We start from the raw sequence: 17,571 nt of genomic DNA on the forward strand, positions 1-17,571 counted from the left end.
CTGAATAAATGAAGTGCAGAATGTCTGATAAGCAAGAACAGAAGAGAGAGTCTTTAACAATGACTCTTACTGGTGGGTTGCATGGTGGGCCTTGGGTAGTAACTGGAAATGTCGTTTCACTGTTCACAGCAAAGAGATCTTGGGCAGTACGTATCACAGTGGAGTCCTGAACATCTGCAGGACTCTTCACATTAAACAGCAGCATGAAGACATTGCTTACGGAACAAAGGACGATCTTATGGGCCTCTACAACTTCTTTTAGATCTTCAGTATAAAATACCACATCCACACACTGGCAGCAGAACAACAGGTTATGGAGGTCAGAGTTATAGTGTGATGCTTCACCCTTTAAAACAGGCATTTTTTCTATTTAAAAAAAAAGAGAATAAAGAATAACAATCCTTGTATAGCTCTATCAAAACTTCAGGTTCTTTTAATGGTTTTTTCGTTGGTTTTGTTTTGGGGATAAGATTTAGAGTAATAAGGGACCTTAGAAATAATCTCATTTAACTACCTTTCTTTATAATAGGGAAAACTAAGGCTCAGATAAGTCCTCTGAGTTGCTCAAGATCACACAGGAAAATAAGAACTAGAGCTGAGTTCCTGACCAAAGACCTCTGTTTCCAAATCTAGTGCTCCTTCCTTTAGAGATGTTCAACCATTTCATTACATTGTAAAGAACTACAGAATCTTATAACACATACATGAATGATTTTTCTTTTTATATATTTTAAAGTTTTATTTTTACTTTACAGAAAGGAAAATGCATATATGTAGAATAAAACCCGTATTATGGTTTTACAAAACCTAATTTCTTAAGCTCTTTATTTCAGAGGTTACTATTCTCTGCTTTGGGGCATATGGTCAGCACTTCTCCCGGTCCTCTCTGAAGTAGTTCTTTTGGGAAGAATAAAGTTGTGCATGTCTATATAAACTTGCAATAGTCTTCTGATAGCCTTCAAACCTTCAGCTAGAGAATTCATTAGGCTCAATCTTTTGAAAAGAAAAATAAGATTTTGCTTTATTTCTGAAAGGTTCCTAACAAAACTGTATAATTTGTAAATAGTTAATCTAGGAACTCTCAGCATTATAGAAACATTTATACCTGAATTTTAAATCAAAGTAAATGTATCTGAAGTTAAAGAACTGTAATTTAGGGAACTCCCACCTATCGTAAACATGAAAACAATTCTGAGCAAATGCTTATGATAGTTGATAGAGTAGCTTTAGAACCAAATTTTTAATGTACCTATTTATTAGCGAGTTTCAATGCTACCCCGCCCAATCCAATCAGTGACAACCACTCTTCTAGCCTTGACGAGCTATAAACATCACCTGGTTGTTCTAGCCGAGGTGGCCGAACACCACGACACTTGCTGTTTTTTCTTCTTTTCTTCATTTTTTCAGATGACTTTTGATTCAAAGTTTGAATCATAAAATACTCCAACTATATATAACATGAAAACAATAAGTAAAAGACAAAAGTCACTAAAATTACATATTTGGCATTAGCATGGACAGAGTGGCCTGTAATTCTACAGGCCTAGGTCTATAGTCATAACAATTTTAATAGTTTAAAAGAGCTGGTGAAATGTAATATAGAGGGCAATTTAATGGAGTCTTGGATCAACTTGATAAGGTTACAGATTGTGAGTCTTTGTCTGGGGTCAGGAAAACACCTCCCTAGAGAAGCACAGTGTCACTCTGTTTAGTGAGAAGACAGCTCCTAATTGATTTTCAGTAACTAAGGCTGTCTACAAGATGACTGACTGGCAGAGACTCAAGAGTATGGATTCTATTTGGAAGAATCACTACTCTCTGTAGTCTATAAAAATGAAGTTGCATGACCAGTTCAAACTTTTCATGATTTCCCTTTCATCTGTCCCTGTTTAGAAGACAGACCAGCCCACAGCAGAAAAGATTGGGATACTAGGGAAAGGACAGTTTGTGTACATTCGCAGTCTCCTTACAAATAACAGTAGATGCTGCTTTGGGAAAGAAGTTATATGTGGTTTTCTAAGCACAGATTAGACACCTGAGACCTGAGAATGGACCTACCCAGTCCAAGAGATGGTGCCTGACAGAAGTAGGTATGTGCTTACCCATTTGACCCTCAAAGCATTCCTGAGTAGTATCTTTCTTAAGAGAAAAGAGAATAGATCATATAATCTTCAGGGCTGGGAAGTGAAGGAGACCTGTCACTTGGGGAAGAAACCTTAATTCTTCCTTGATATTATAAGCAAGTTATTCAGACAATGCCATCCTGATGGTATGAAGATTATGTACCTAGCAAGCTCAATGTATGTTCCCTTTCTGGAGGTGTCCAAGCCGTCAGTGGGTTAACAGTGGGATTAAAGAGAGACTAACTGGAATGTTAGAGCTACTTTTGAGTACTGCATGTTTTTTCAGCACCTACTCCTTATAATCTTTTGAGTGCCTTATGTGTTTTATGTATCTGTGAATCCTTTACAACATGTGAATTTTCTGTGGGTTGAAAAACAGGTTGTCCTACCCAGTATCCATTTATTACCTTGAGTGATTGAGCAATGAGGACCCTGTTCCTAACAATTTGAAAAATAAACACAAACCATAACTAAATGTATACAGGGACATTTATTGGCATAGTGACATCATTTTTGGGCAAGCCTTTCTTCAGTAGGGTCAGGGCAAAGGGGAGATAGTGGAGGCTGATGGCTATATGTAACAAAGGCATATATGCCTGTCAATCCCCTGATCAATGACCTTTATAACAATAGCAATTATCTCTGGTCTTCAAGTATTATTAAATTTCATTATATATAAACTTTCTTTCTATTTATTTTATGAGAATAAAGAAACAATACTTGAAGATATAGTAGAGGGAAACTGATCAACATAATGCTGATAGACTGATTTTTGCACAGCTCAGGTGATACAATCATAGAAAATAAGGGGAGGAATAGGTAAGAGAGACTAGAAGGTGTTAACAATTTAAAGTACAAATTAAGGTTTTTTTGGAAACTTTGCTTCCCCTTTACAATGTGTAAAGAAATACTCATTTATGGAATTAAAAAGCAGCTTGCCATTGGCTAGATGAAGAGTCATCATACTCTTAATGGTCTTTAAAGAACAAGCTTCCTAGTTCTGGAGTAGTTAAAAAGGAGCTCTGCATAGTGTAACTCCTGCAAGTAAAGAAGAGTTAGTTCTAGCAGCCAGGAGTCAAATCAAGAGAGGGGCAGGTCCAGAAGGCCTAGATGAGCACCCCATCAAAAAGAGATGTATCCACAGTGGAGCAGCATGAGAAAACCACGAGAAGGGAAAAGACATGGGGACCTTTCAATGCCAGAGGAGTGAGCTGTCTTGGCTACATGTATTCCCTCTATGTGTATACATATATATTGGAGAGTACCCTCCATGTTTAAGGTGGTAATGTTTTATAGCTACTGAACCTTCTTTACCATCTCAGTAAAATGCCTTTGTTTTGGACTAATTATCCCAATAGGCTGACTATTAAAGGGTAGTGCACTGGTGGAAGCTCATGGTTCATCATTTTAACAGTACAGATCTACAGAATACCTTGAACCCAAGATAGTTACTCCACAGAGACCCAAACTGCAACTTGTGTGAGTACAAACTTGGGAGGGATACTCAAATATCTTTATAAAAGGAAAAAAATATAAGATGGTAACAGAATATGGATATAAGAATTAAGAGTAGCAAGTACTTTTCTCTAAAATGCATTTCAAGTGTAAATCACACAAAATAGACTATGGTTTGTCAAAACATAATTAAACAAATTACTCATACAAGAAAGAATTGTTTATTCTCTTGAACAGCCTATAAAGCTAAAACCTATAATTGTGTGACTAGTAATAATTTTCTCAGTATTCTAGTCACAGGAGGAAGTACTGTGGTAAGTCAGAAACTGATATAATTACCAGATGTCTGCAGATGGTCAAGACAATGATCTATTCCATAATAACTAACCATTTGCTAAGAATATGGCTTGTCACAATTCTGGAAGAAATTTCCAAAGCCAGTCATACGGCCTCTTCCTCATTCCTCCCCTTGGCATATACCTTTCAGGTTCTCAAATACCTTCAAGAGTTGATCATGCTGCCAAATTGTGTGCATATATGTGTTTCAACTTCTGAATTCTGGATTAGTGCTAAAACATTTTTTTAAATTTATCAATAGCTCTAAATTCTATCCCTTTCCAATCATTAAAATTTCAGTTCATGCTTCTATTTTTTTCCTATTAACCCACTATCAGAGATCTCATGATTTCTAACTCTTTTTTAGAGAGAAAGCTAAGAACTGCACCTCTAATTTCACTGGTATAAGGAATGGCTGGATGATCAATCTATCAATGCAGGCCAGCAACTTTCCTGCCATTTGTATTCTTAAACAACTGTCTAGAACTCATGGAGATTAAGAAACTTGTGCAGAGTCAAACAACCAGTATGTGTTGAAGGCAGAACTTGAACTTTGGTCTTTGTTGTTTCAAGGCTGGCACTTTATTCACTATACCATGCTGCCTCTTGTTCTTTTTTATTTTTTTTTATTTTTGGAGGCAATGGGGGTTAAGTGACTTACACAGAGTCACACAGCTAGTGTCTGAGGCTGGATTTGAACTTGAGTCTTCCTGACTTCAGGGCCAGTGTTCTATCTCCTGCGTCCCTCTTTTTAATTAAATTTTGCTTTATTTAAAAAAAAAAAAAAAAGATTAGCCTTCTCTTCCTCCTACCTCCCTCTCCCCCATGAGTTCCGTAACTTTTTCACCTGAGTTTAGGTCTGAACAAGAGTAGATTGCTGCTGGACCCTGCCACTATAAACAAGCGGAAAAAGTTCTGTGAGCACAGAACGGCAGAACTGTAGATTCTTTATTGGTCTGGGATCCCTGCCCTGGTTATTCCTCTGTACTCTGGGCTAGATGCAGGAAGTGAGACCATGCTTTTATGCCTGAGGTCTAAGCTACACTGCTATTTGCTTCTGAACTTCCTCCTTTCTCCATACATGGCCAAGGGCCTCCTTAACTTGAGAGTGGGTTTCTTTCTCATTCTGCCCAGAATGGAGTAGTGGGTGATAAATTTGCCAGTTGGCACCCGTCCCCATCACAATGCCCTGGTGTGGGTCTCAGACCTCCTCTTGTCCTGGTGCACAGGGCACTGAAGCGCTCCACACAGTGGAGCTCCTAGACTGACCCCATCTCCAGTGTCCACAGACATCCCTTTCTGTCTTCCTGTGCCAAGCTGGACTGGGCAAAGGACTCATTCTGACTCTTTCTGGATTTGCCCAACAGGATCTATAAGTATGATGCCATTTCATAAATCTGTTAAGAATTTTTGGAGAACTCAGAGTATTCCTTCCTATCCCTCTACCATCTTTTTGACCCGTTTAAAAAATCAAGTTTATTCTAAATGATGTTCTGTTGCTTTAACAACATTCAACATATATTTATTAAGTGCCATATACTATATGCAAATCAGTGAATGTAACAAATGAGATGCAGTTCCAAACTTCAAGAAGTTTATACTTTAGTAGGCAGATAAGATGCATACAGAAATAAATATATTGGAGTATGAAAACCATAAGTGGTCCAAAGGTCCACAAGAATTCACAGGACAGAGGACTCTATCCTTGGAAATGGGAGGAGCCTGAATAATCACATATGTTCACTTTTATTTTTAAGAATACTCTTGTCCTGACACTTGAGGAGACCCTTGGTCATAGGTTGCTTTGCATGGTTCTACCCTGGTTCTATCATGAGCTAATTCTGTTCCTACTTACATACCTTCCTACCTTGGAAGTGAACTGAGAAAGAAACTCAGTTTCTAAGGTTTTCATCAAACATGACCATGCTCTCCCCAACTCATTAACCCATATGGAAGCATATTAAGAACATCTTTCTAGTCTCTCTAAAAATATAGAGAAACAATATTTTCCAGCTTAAAACCCTTCCCAGATTTTTCCTGTAGGAAAGGGAACTTAACTCTTACCTACATAAAATCACTGCATCCTCACCAACCTGAGTGATTGGTGCCATGACTCACCTAAGGAGAGTGTACTCTTTGGCATTCAAAGTTAAGATATTGATCACAGAAGCAAACTCTTTTCAATCCTTCTGGGGAGAGGTCTAGGGAGGAACTGAATGGCAGCTATTCTAGAATTTTACCATATTTTAACATATTATAATCTTTTCCTTGTTCCAATTACCTTGGGATAGAGAGTCATGTTGGAAAGCATGGGGGTTATGCCAATTTGGACATTTCTCTTCCCAATTAGAAATGTCAGGGATATAGATTAATGTCAAGTTAAATGCAACTGTTTCTGGCAAATTTGAGCCTAAATCATAAAGTATAGTATTAGTATTATCTTTTTCTTTGACATTTCCAACCTCCTCAAAAGAGATAAAGCAAAGAGGTGACATGATGAGAAGTTTCTAAATCTGATTAGTGCGAGAAGATAAAGGGGGTCGAGGAACAGTGGAAACTGGTGCCAGCTTCAGCCTTCACTGGAGCTTTGACAGAAGCTGCTAATTATCAATCAAAGGCACTTTAACAAAGACAAGGCAGGAAGATCACCTGGGACATGAAAATGAAGAGGTGTGGCAAACACAGAAGTGAACCACAAGACTATCAAATAAGAAAAGCAGAAGAATAAGCACTTTCTTTCTAGAAAGTCAAGAGGATCAAAGGCAAAGGGGCATAGTGGACAAGAAGGCCTGGATTCAAATCCGGCCTCTGATACACAGTTGCTGGTGGACTCTGCAATTCCTTTCACCTCCCAGTACCCCAAGCAACTTTCTAAGACTATAAGTTACAGAAGAGATGCTCAGAGTTTGTCACACTGATGAAATCAGTCTCTTCCAAATAAAGAACTCAAAGAATCCTCCAAATAAAAGAAGACAAACAGAATTTTACAATGACTTGTATCAAGTACACGATGTTTGTGTTCCTGTTAATGCCAGATAACAGCTGTCTACGCACAAAGTGCAGGTTCTTCTTCCTCCCAGGGAAGACTGTAAAAGAGCAAGGAGAATCTTTTACTCTGAAGCTTATCAGGGAGAATGAAAGAAGTGTTTCACTGAAAACCCAAAAGCAGAACTTGGAGAAGAAAACAAAGATGAAAAAGGATCTGAAGAGATAGAAAAGGATAATAATTTGTGGCAAGAGGCTGGAGGGCAGAACAGTATGACACAGATGAGGAAGGGAAGAAGGACAACCAAATATCTGGAACTAAGTTAATAGATATGAAACTCTTCCCCTTGAAGGAGAAGCTAGATTATCTCAGGAAGATATAGCTTCCTGTGTTTCAAAGAGTGTTCCAAAGGGGGCAGGAAAGAGATTATGCAGTAGCAGAAAAGGAATCACCTGATGTATACAAAAGAGACGCAGTTTCTTCCCAAGACCTGTCAAACCTGACTACCACGAGGCACTCTGGATGATTCATGTGGGTGTAAAGGTTACTGGCAAAAGGAAGCTAAAACACTTTGTTAGGGATGATGAAACTCTGGACAAGAAACTGAAGATCCTTGGGGCATAGATGTTTTTTATCCCTGCAGCCTTCTGAAGGCAGGGGTTTCCACAGGGTAGGGCACAAATGGGAAGTCAACATCAAGTTAAGAAGGAATCTGAGAAGGAGATTTGGATTTCTGGGTCACAATTTAAAACAAACAAAAAAAAAAATGATGAACTCTTGGCCAGGAATGAATTATAAGTAACCAAGATTTTTTTTTAGGGCCAGTAAAAATATATTTGCCTTGAGTCATGATTGTAATCAGGGAGGCTTTTCTTTTCTAAAAAGGAAGAAAGGAGGAGAAAACTGACCATATGTACCAAGGTATCCCTGAAAGAACAACAACCAGAAGGGCAGTGGAGAGGACCAGGAATTTACAGGATGCGACATCTAAGAAGGAACCACAGATAAAGCTCATGGCTTTGGATGTCTGTACAAATGGTATCTATACAAAAATGTAGTTTCTCTGCTGGGCAGGTTGCTCAACTGGGCTCCAGGGTCTGCTGCCCTCTACAACTCCTCTCTCTACTGGCAAGGTTAGCATTCTCTTAAATACACAGCCCTCCCTCTTTGTTACTAACAGAAGCTGTATCACTTTAAAGCCATTTCTGGCCCCAAGGGACTGGCCCTGTATCCGGGTTGTTTTGTGGTGTATTTCCTCATCTGTGTCTCAAACCAACTCTACAGTTAGATAAATAGGGCTCTTCCTTCTAGGTGAGTAGTTTTACTGCTAGATGCCATGGCTGATGTGAGGAGACAGTACAGAGAAATCCCCTCTTTATTGCCCATCCAGGACTATTTCTTCTCAAGGGCTGGGTTCCCTCTCAACTACCAGATCCTACCTGAACTCTCTGGAATTCTCTGACTTCCATATGTCTCCAAAGCTTATCTATTTAAAGCCTCTAGAGGTATGGCCAGTTTTCATTCCAGACAATGGCTTTGACCTTTCAATTGGAATAAAGATATTCACACTTTGTCAAGGAATAGCAAGATGTTGACACCCTGTTAACACATTAATATCTCATCATCTGGGATTTGATCCTGTGATTCTATGACTGAGCTGGGAGGGGAACCAAATCTCCGACCTCCATCCCTCAACCCCTTACACTTGAAGTGGATGGCAAAATGATAATGCATGACAGACAAAAGGAAAAACTATACAACTGCTACTGCCTTATTTGCTAAGGAAAAATATAGTATTTATATTGAAAAGGAAAGAACAAAATTGGTTAACAAGGAGTTGAAATGTAAGATCAATGAAGAGATGGTAGGAGAGAAGCAGTCTGAATTGTTAACACTGAATTCAGGTCACTAAGGTCAGAATGACTACATCCCACAATACTCAAAGAACTCTTATAATATATTTAGTTAACAATAGAATGTAAGTTCCTTGAAGGTAAGAGTATTAGGGCTGGGTTGTTTGTTTTTGTCTCCATATACCCAGCACCTAGAGCAGTGCCTCATAAACCTCATTTGATCTTTAAAATGAAAACTGAGTCCTGTGGGAGGTTTTATGACCTGCCCAAGGTCACAAAGCTAAAGTCCAAGAAAGGATTTAAACTCAAGTCTTTCTGACTCCAAGTCCACTGCTCTTACCCCCTGTACCACCTAGCTGCTTTACACGTATGAAGGGCTTGCACATAATAGGAATTTCAGAAGATCTTTCTGTAATGAAATGAACATGATTACTGATCCACCGTCAGATTCACAGACCTCTGAAGGATTTTGGAAAGTTGGACAGTTGCTGCCAGCATGAAGCAGAGTAAACACTGTACCGATTTTCAAAACCGGGAAAACAGTAGAGGTTACAAATTACAAATCTGTAAGTCTGACTTTGACTTGTGACAAAAGTCTGAAACATATTATTAAAGAGATGGTTTGTAGGCATTTATATAGAGGAGTGATGGTTACTAAGAGTTATGGCTTCATCTGAAATAGGTCATTCCAGACTAAGAGTACTTTCTTTTATTTCCTCTAATTCTGTAATTCTAAAATACTATAACAAGTTTATTAGACAGTAGGTAAAGGGAATGTGGTAGATATATAGAATATCTGCATTTTAGCAAAGCCTTTGGCAAAGTCTCTCATGTCAATGAGATGGATAGATGTGGATGACAATCCAGTAGGCAGATTCAAAAATAGCTCACTATATTTATAGTAGCTCTTTTTGTGGTGGCTAAGAACTGGAAATTGAGAGGATGCCCATCAAATTGGGGAATGGCTGAACTAGTTGTAGTACATAATTATGATGAAATATTACTGTGCTATAAGAAATGACAAGCAGGATGATTTTAGAAAAATCTGGACTTACATGAACTGATACAAAGTGAAGTGAGCAGAACCAGGACATTGTACATAGTAACAGCAACACGGTTCAATGAAGAATTGTAAATGACTTACCTATTCTCAGCAAAACACTGATCCAAGACAATCCCAAAGGATTCATTATGAAGCATGTGCTATCTACCTCCAGAGAAAGAACTGATATTGCCCGAATACAGATTGAAGTATGCTATTTTCACTTTCTTTCTTTCATTTTTTTATTCCAGTCTTTTTGTACAAAATGACTAATATGGAAATGTTTTACATAACTGCACATTTATAATCTAGATCAGATTGCTTGCCATCTCAAGGAGGGGGGAGGGGAAGAATGGAGGGAAAGAGAGAATTTGAAACTCAAAACTTTAAATCATGCTAAAAATTGTTTTTAACGTATAATGGAGGTGGGAAATAAAATATTATTTAAAAAAACCAGCTTATCAGAAAAGAAATTAGCCATTCAATTCAAAAGTACCTACTATGTGTAAAGCATTGAGTTAAGTACTGTATATTCAAAGACAAAAATTAATCACTCCAAGAAGCTAAGGATGGGGGGACATGTGGGATACAACATATAAGCAAATAAGAAAACAAAAAATGTATGCAAAAGAAATATAAAAATCTTTGGGGGAAGAGAAAAAACACTAACAATTTGGAGCATCAGGAAAGGACAAGTATAGGAGGTACCTGAGTTAAACTTTGAAGAATGCTAATTTCTGAAAGAGGGTGAGACAGGTATGGGAGACAGCTTGTGCCAAGGTACAGGAGCCAAAGGTGAATGGTTTTATGGAAAAGAGCAAATGGACCAGTTTGGCAAGAACGTAGAGTGAATTTGGGAATAAAATGAAGTAAGTCCAAAAACATAGGCTGAAGTCCAATGGTGAAGTTTTAACTACCAAAGAAGAATTTGTATTTTATCCTAGAGGCAACAAAGAGTCACTGAAGCTGCTAAAACATGGAACTGACATGCTTGGACTTGTTTTTAGAAATAATGATTTGGCAGGTCTGCAGGGGATAGATGTGAGAGATGAGAAGCAGGGAGATAACTTAGGATGGTTGGATTTAGCCCTCCTTTCCTTTAATCAATGAGCCTAATTCTGCCCCCATTCTTTTAAGCACTACAAGCTGGGAATGCACACACAGCGTGTCTGCAGGTGTCTCATCTGTTCCAAAGACTTGGGAAGAAATGGGTACAACAGGGAGAATTGCTATTATCTCTCTGCATCTTATTTCTGACTATGGTTTGTGATAACAACAGGCTAAGTGTCTGAACTGATGGATACACCAAGGGAAGAGACTTGAGACAATGAAATATCTCTAAAATATGGGGACAGAAAAAAAAAAATAGCAGATTCTGAATATACTATTTGATAAATATGTCATCTTCTAGGCTAGATAAGAACATGAAAGCCAAGAGGAAAATGCCATGTGTAGTAAGATGGAGAATTAGAAAACTGCCCAAGCTTATTCAAGATGTCATTACTGCTAAGATATGACCAAAAATACCTGCATGACATAGTTATAACAGTTCAAGTAGACCATCATCTGGCAGCTTAGTGATTGCACTCTGAGATAATTTAAATCTTTAGCTAGATTTTCATCTATGTGACCACACATGCAAGATACTACCATTCCACAGATACTTATCTATACCCGTATTAGCTCTGTCTAACTCATTAAAGATAATGGAGAGTTAGGATAGCTGTTGCTGGAAAAGGGCAAATGTTGTACTGATTTTCAAAATAGAGAAAAGGGTAAAAATCCCCACATTTGTATGTCACATTGTTCAAGGAGAAAGGGGATGAGGATATGGACTAGCGAGGTGGCCACGTAAGTGGAATGACAGAGATGAATGCAAGAATATTTTGAAGGTAAAATCAGTAAGATTTTGCAATTGATTGGAAATGGGGGATGAGGTAGAGTAAAGAATCTAGTATGGTTCTCAGGTTGTGAACTTGAGTGACTGGAAGGTTAGTGGTAGCCTCAATAGAAAGAGGGGAGTTAGGAAGAATATAAGTAGACTGGGGGAGCTAGGTGGTGCAGTGTATAGAACATTGGGCTTGGAATCAGGAGGACTCGAGTTCAAATCCAGCCTGAGACACTTAATGTGTGATCCTGGGCAAGGCATTCAACCCTTATTTGTCTCAGTTCCTCACCTACAAAATGAGCTGGAGAAGGAAATGGCAAAACACTCTAGTATCTTTGTCAAGAAAACCCTGAATGGGGTCACAGAGTCAGACATAACTGAACAATGAGAATGTAATTTCCTTAAGGGCAGGGACTATTTCAAATTTGTCTTTGTAGCCTCACTGCCCAGCACATGATTTAAAAATGAGTTTCATACTGAATGTAATTGAATTGAGGGAGGTTGGTTTTAGGGAAAGAGGAGTTCTGTTTTGGACATCATTGGCTTGAATGGAGGGTGATCTCTTATGGCGTGGTGCAGAAATCTATTGGTTTTTCGTCTGTCCACACTTTATGACTAGATGAAGCAGAAATGGCCTCCTTATCGAATGTATAGATGCCACAAAGCTGGGAGGGTTTAGAGCAAGGTTTTAAAAAGATCTTGATAGAAAAGAATGATAGGCCAAATCAAAGAAGATGAAATGTAATAAGAATAAATGAGAAATCTTATTTTAAAAAAAATCAAGCTCAGAAGACAAAATGGAGGAAACATGATTTGACAACAGTTCATGTGAGAAAGACTCATAGTGGACTACAAGCACAATAAGGGTCAATAATATGACACAGTGGTCAAAAAAGCTAATATAATATTAGGTTGCATTAAGAGAGCATAGTGTTCAGAACAAGGGAGGTGGCAGTCCCACTGTACTCTGCCCTGACTAGACCATGTCTAAAATATCATATTCAGTTCTGGGAATCACACTGACAAGCTGACGTACATCCCAAGGAGACTCATCGGGATGGTAAGGAGACTGGAGATCATGCCCTAAGAGGATCCATAGAAGAAAATGAAGCTGTTTAACTTGTAGAAGAGAAGACTTGGAAAGAATATATAGTAATTGAAAGGCTGATAAGTGGAAAAGGGATTAAATTAATTCTGCCTGGTCCCAGGAGAAGGAATAGGAACAATGAATGGAACCTGTAGTGAGGTAGATTGAAACTTGATAAAATGCAGATAGAGTAGCGAGGTGGCACCATAGTGTACAGAGGGCTGGGCCTGCAGTCATAAAGATTCATCTTCCTGAGTTCAAATCCTCCTCCAATACTCACTAACTGTGTGACCCTGGGCATGTCACTTAACCCTATCTACCTCAGTGCTTCATCTCTAAAAATGAGCTCGAGAAGGAAATGGCAAACTGTTCCTGTTATCTCTGCTATGAAAACCCCAAATGGGGTCACGAAGAGTCAGACACAACCGAGCATCAAGACAAATACAGAAGATGTGACTAGTCCACAGGATAGATGGGCATTCTATATATCATCTTTTAGCAGAAAACAAATAGAATTTTATTTCAAGTAAGAAAGCATTTCCCCTCAAATTACAGTTCACCAACAGCACATCAGACTCCAGTACAAGGTTTTCATTAAGCATTTCATCATGAAAGTATTTGAGTATTTTCAATAAGTATCATCCATTCAACAAACCTTTGTCCACATAGCATACTACTTTCCTTGTTAAATGTTGACGATACTTTTTCATTACTGAGTTAGATTAGTATCCATTTTCAACAGATTTTTATTTGGCAATACACAGGTGCCTAGCTGGGATGCTAAGTAGGTTAGTTGCTTTTGTAGGGGTGGGGAACCTGCAGCCTTGAGGTCCTCTCAGCCCTGCATGTGGCGCTCTAGGGCCTCAAGTGTGGCCCTTTGACTGAATCTAAACTTCACAGAACAAATACCCTTAATAAAAGGATTTGTTCTAGAAAACTTGGACTCACTCAAAAGGCCACACCCAAAGGCCTAGAAGGCTACATGTGGCCTTGAGGCCGCAGGTTCACCACTCCTGATGTACAATGGTGTCAAACTGGAACAGAAATGCGGCCATTAAACATATATAAAGAACCCTGAGGGCTGCAAATTGACTTAGCAAACCACATATAAACATTGATCAACATTATCTATGTTTTTATGTATTTTCATTTATTTTGTAACTCCATCACATTTTCATCTGGTTTGGGCAGTAAGTTAAGAGTATTTGATACTTCTGCTCTGAAGTAAATAAGGCAGCTATAAACATTTTTAGAAAAAATTGGAAAGATTTATACATAAAGTAAGCACGTAAGAACCAGGAGAACAGCATACACAATGTCAATGACTATAAGAAAGGAGGAAAATATATTCACAAATTTAGAAATGGAAAAGCAAGCAGAGAATAGAAAGGGGATCCCGAAAAGATCCCTCAAAGAATTCAAGTAACCAGGTGCCTCATTTACAGTTTATTTAAGTAATCAACTCTCATGGATGCATTACAGTTTGAAATTCATTTACAGGGTAAATTATCACGTATATTTATTTAGTGGTGGTACTGTTTAATGTTACATATTAAATTTTTTAAATTGTGGAAACTTCCTTATCTAACTATAGCCAAAAATCAATAAAATATTTATTATGTCTAAATAACGCAAAGGATTTGATACATCTGACTATAACTTTCCGTGTTCCATCAGTTTAGCAGGCTCTTTTTAGTTTCCCACTGTTGTGAAAAATTGAGGCAGTCAGAATAATTGCTAATTGGATTAGGAGTCTAGAATCCTAACTCCCTAATCATCTGATAAAAGTAATCCAAACTGTTGGTCTGAATAGTGACGGGGCCACCAGGAGAGTGGGGTGGGTATTATGAAAGTACATCTCATTAGGGAAAACTGCTCTTTGAAAGTCAGATAACAATAAAACTTAGCTCTGGGCCCATCAACTGTCAAATATCAGATTGATAATAACTCAATTTGTATAAAAAAATTTTTTTTACATAATCGCTACTAATATATGTCTACTCAGATCTCATTAGTCAAAGTTTTTATTAAACATATGTTCATCTCAACATAAATATTAAGACAGTCGTTGACATTTAAGAAAATAGCTCATCTCCCAGAACTGTCTGACAACTTTAAAAAAACTATCATATCAGAGGAACTTCTACTTACCACGCCTCCAAAATATTTCCCAACATAGAAGTCATTGAGGCTGTGTAGTTCAAGGTAAGTGGCTCCTAGTTCTTTAGCAAGTTGAATCCCTTCAGAAGAAGTAACGCAGTTCCCTCTGTCTGAGGTACACAGTGGGCAAGTACAGGGTAATTCTTCTGAGGGAATAAATTTGAATCAGAGGACATTGGAATGAAGCAGAAGCATTAGTCTAAATGTCTAAAACGAATGAGTGGACTTCAGCATTAGCAATTAACTTATTATGACTTATACCTGCACCCTAGGATGTGCAGAGAAAGACACTAGATCTGCAATGTGACATTTTTAAAAAGGTAAAGAACAGAAGAGACCCCAGAACAAATCAATATAAAGAAAAACGATCTGAAGTTAAGAACACTAAAGAATTTTTTTATTAGGTGAATACTTATTTCCACTAATAACTGGGCCAGCAGCCCCCGAGTTATGAATTGTGGAACTCTACTTTTAGATATGATAGTCCCTGATATAATCTTGAGCAAGGGAATAACAGTTTAGGCTGGGTAATTAGTAATGAAATTTAGTTTCATTTATTTCATTATCAGCATTCTGACTAGTCAGATCAACAAGCATTTATTAATCAACTAATCAGCTACTGACTGTCAGGTGGGGCGTAGTGGGTAAAGTGACAGCAAGACCTGAGTTCAAGTCCAGTCACAGGCTTACTAGCTGGATGACCCTGGCCAAGTAATCTCACCCTATTTGCTTCAGTTCCTCAACTGTAAAATGAGCTGGGGATGGAAATGCCAAACCACTCCAGTACCTTTGCCAAGAACACCCCAAGTTGGGTCACAGAGTGTCTGACATGACTGAAACAACTCAACAAGGGCAAGATACGTATGAGGCATTGTGTGCTAAGTGCTGAGGATACAAGAAAAGGCAAAAGTCCCTGTTTTCAAGGAGCTCATAGTCTGTGGGAGAGAGCAGAGTCACTTAAGTGAAAAAAAGTTTTAGCTTCAATACATTATTTAAACTGCTTCACAAAGCTTTCATTGGGTTTTGTACCCTTGTATTAACAGAATTCTTAATGTTCAAAATTAACTGAAAAGACTAAATTCACTAATCCTCAAAAATTTCATTCTCCTTATAAATTTTACACAACCTATGTACCCATTAATCTAATTTTTTTATTCATTATGCTCTGTCCAGATTCAAAAGCATAAAGAAATGGTAATCATTCCTCAAAATTTCTTTACTTCTATTTTTATTAGAGCACATTTGCTACTGAGATAAGCACAATGGATCTGATGCCATTTCAGAAAGTTAACTTTATTCTGTTTCACAGATACAAACTGTCTCCCTAAACTGACCAAACTGTCTCAGGGAGAACGAGGAAGACAGGCAATAAAAAGCCAGAACAATTCTTATTACTGGAAAAAAGTCAAAAATTGTCCTAATGATCATCCTCAGCTCTTCACTCTGCCCCAACACACAAACACACACATTAACACCACCACTAACAGCTGCCAAGGCTTCTCAGTTGGTAATATCCCTCACATCCATAAGCTTCTCTCCATTCATTCATCCATCACCTTAGCTCAGATCTTCATCTCTCTCCTGGCAATAGTATCATGACTAATCTCTCTACTTGCAGTCTTTCCCTTTTCCAAACCACCATTCCCCCACTTCCCCCCCTCAAAAAAAAAAAAAACACTCCATTAGATCTGTGATCTGATTGATCTGGATTCTTACTCCATCCATGTAGATAGCAACCCATCCATGGTCACTCATCCTGTAAGAATCTTGTGCATGTCCTCCCTCCCATTAACTTGCGACAGTGAGGTCCACTCAATGTGTTGGGGACCGTCTTTGTTTTTTCCTGACATAGCAAAAGCAGCACCTGAAGAGTGAATCTATCCATTGCCCTCAATTGCTATGTGACTAGCATATCCTCTCCTTTAATCAATCATCTATGTCCTTGATGACACTTTTGACTTTAGTTCATCACTGAAGATAACTGAGTATGGGAATCATATGGTTAAGGAATTAAGGAAAATTACTTTGGCAGCAGCTATGTGAAGCAGCATCTGAGGCATGAAACCAATTTAGGAGACTATTGCAACCATCTAGGCAAGAGATGATGAGGGTCCGAATGAAAGTTTATTGTGAGTCTGGGAAAGGGGTTGATTGTCAGAGATGTGAGAAAGGCAGTAACAATAAAAATTCCAGGTAGTGTGAGAAACCCGGAATAATTCTGAGGCTGTGAACTTGGGAGACTTTTGCCTTTTTAGGAAAAATAGGAAAGTTTTGAAGAAGGGAGAGTTTGAGAGGAAAGATGAATTCAATTTTCAATGCTGAGTTTGAGATATCTCTTAGACATTCAGTCTAAAATGTTCAATAGGCAACTAGTTGGTGATAAAGAAGTGAGCTCTGGAGATACCTGAACTGGATCTGTGAGTCATTTTCTTAGAGGTGGGATAGGGTGGGGGAACAGAGATGAGAAAGGGAGAGATGGGGCAATAGAGATAGAAAGGGGAAAATAAGAATTTATATAACACCTACCATGTACATGCCAGCCACTGCACTAAATGCTTTGCATATGTTACCTCATTTGATCCTAACAATAAAAACAACCTGCAAGGTAGATTCTGTTGTTATCCCCATTTTACAGTTAAGG

General features: G+C 38.3%; 1 protein-coding gene across 6 annotated transcripts in view; it reads right to left on the reverse strand.

Annotated features, from left to right (window-relative positions):
- The window catches only part of RHOBTB3 (Rho related BTB domain containing 3), a 143,663-nt gene that overhangs the window by 61,048 nt on the left and 65,044 nt on the right, over positions 1–17,571 (reverse strand). For 5 of the 6 annotated variants that reach the window (XM_072606071.1, XM_072606068.1, XM_072606072.1 and 2 more), the window contains 3 exons: positions 14,922–15,076; positions 1,336–1,447; positions 1–366 (listed from right to left, as the gene is read on the reverse strand). In XM_072606071.1, the coding sequence (XP_072462172.1) occupies positions 1–366; positions 1,336–1,447; positions 14,922–15,076 (633 nt within the window). The remainder of the gene's footprint in view (positions 367–1,335; positions 1,448–14,921; positions 15,077–17,571) is intronic. The other variant, XM_072606069.1, reaches the window with a different exon arrangement.

The sequence above is a fragment of the Notamacropus eugenii genome, chromosome 4 (genome assembly GCF_028372415.1).
Source record: "Notamacropus eugenii isolate mMacEug1 chromosome 4, mMacEug1.pri_v2, whole genome shotgun sequence".
NCBI lineage: Eukaryota > Metazoa > Chordata > Mammalia > Diprotodontia > Macropodidae > Notamacropus > Notamacropus eugenii.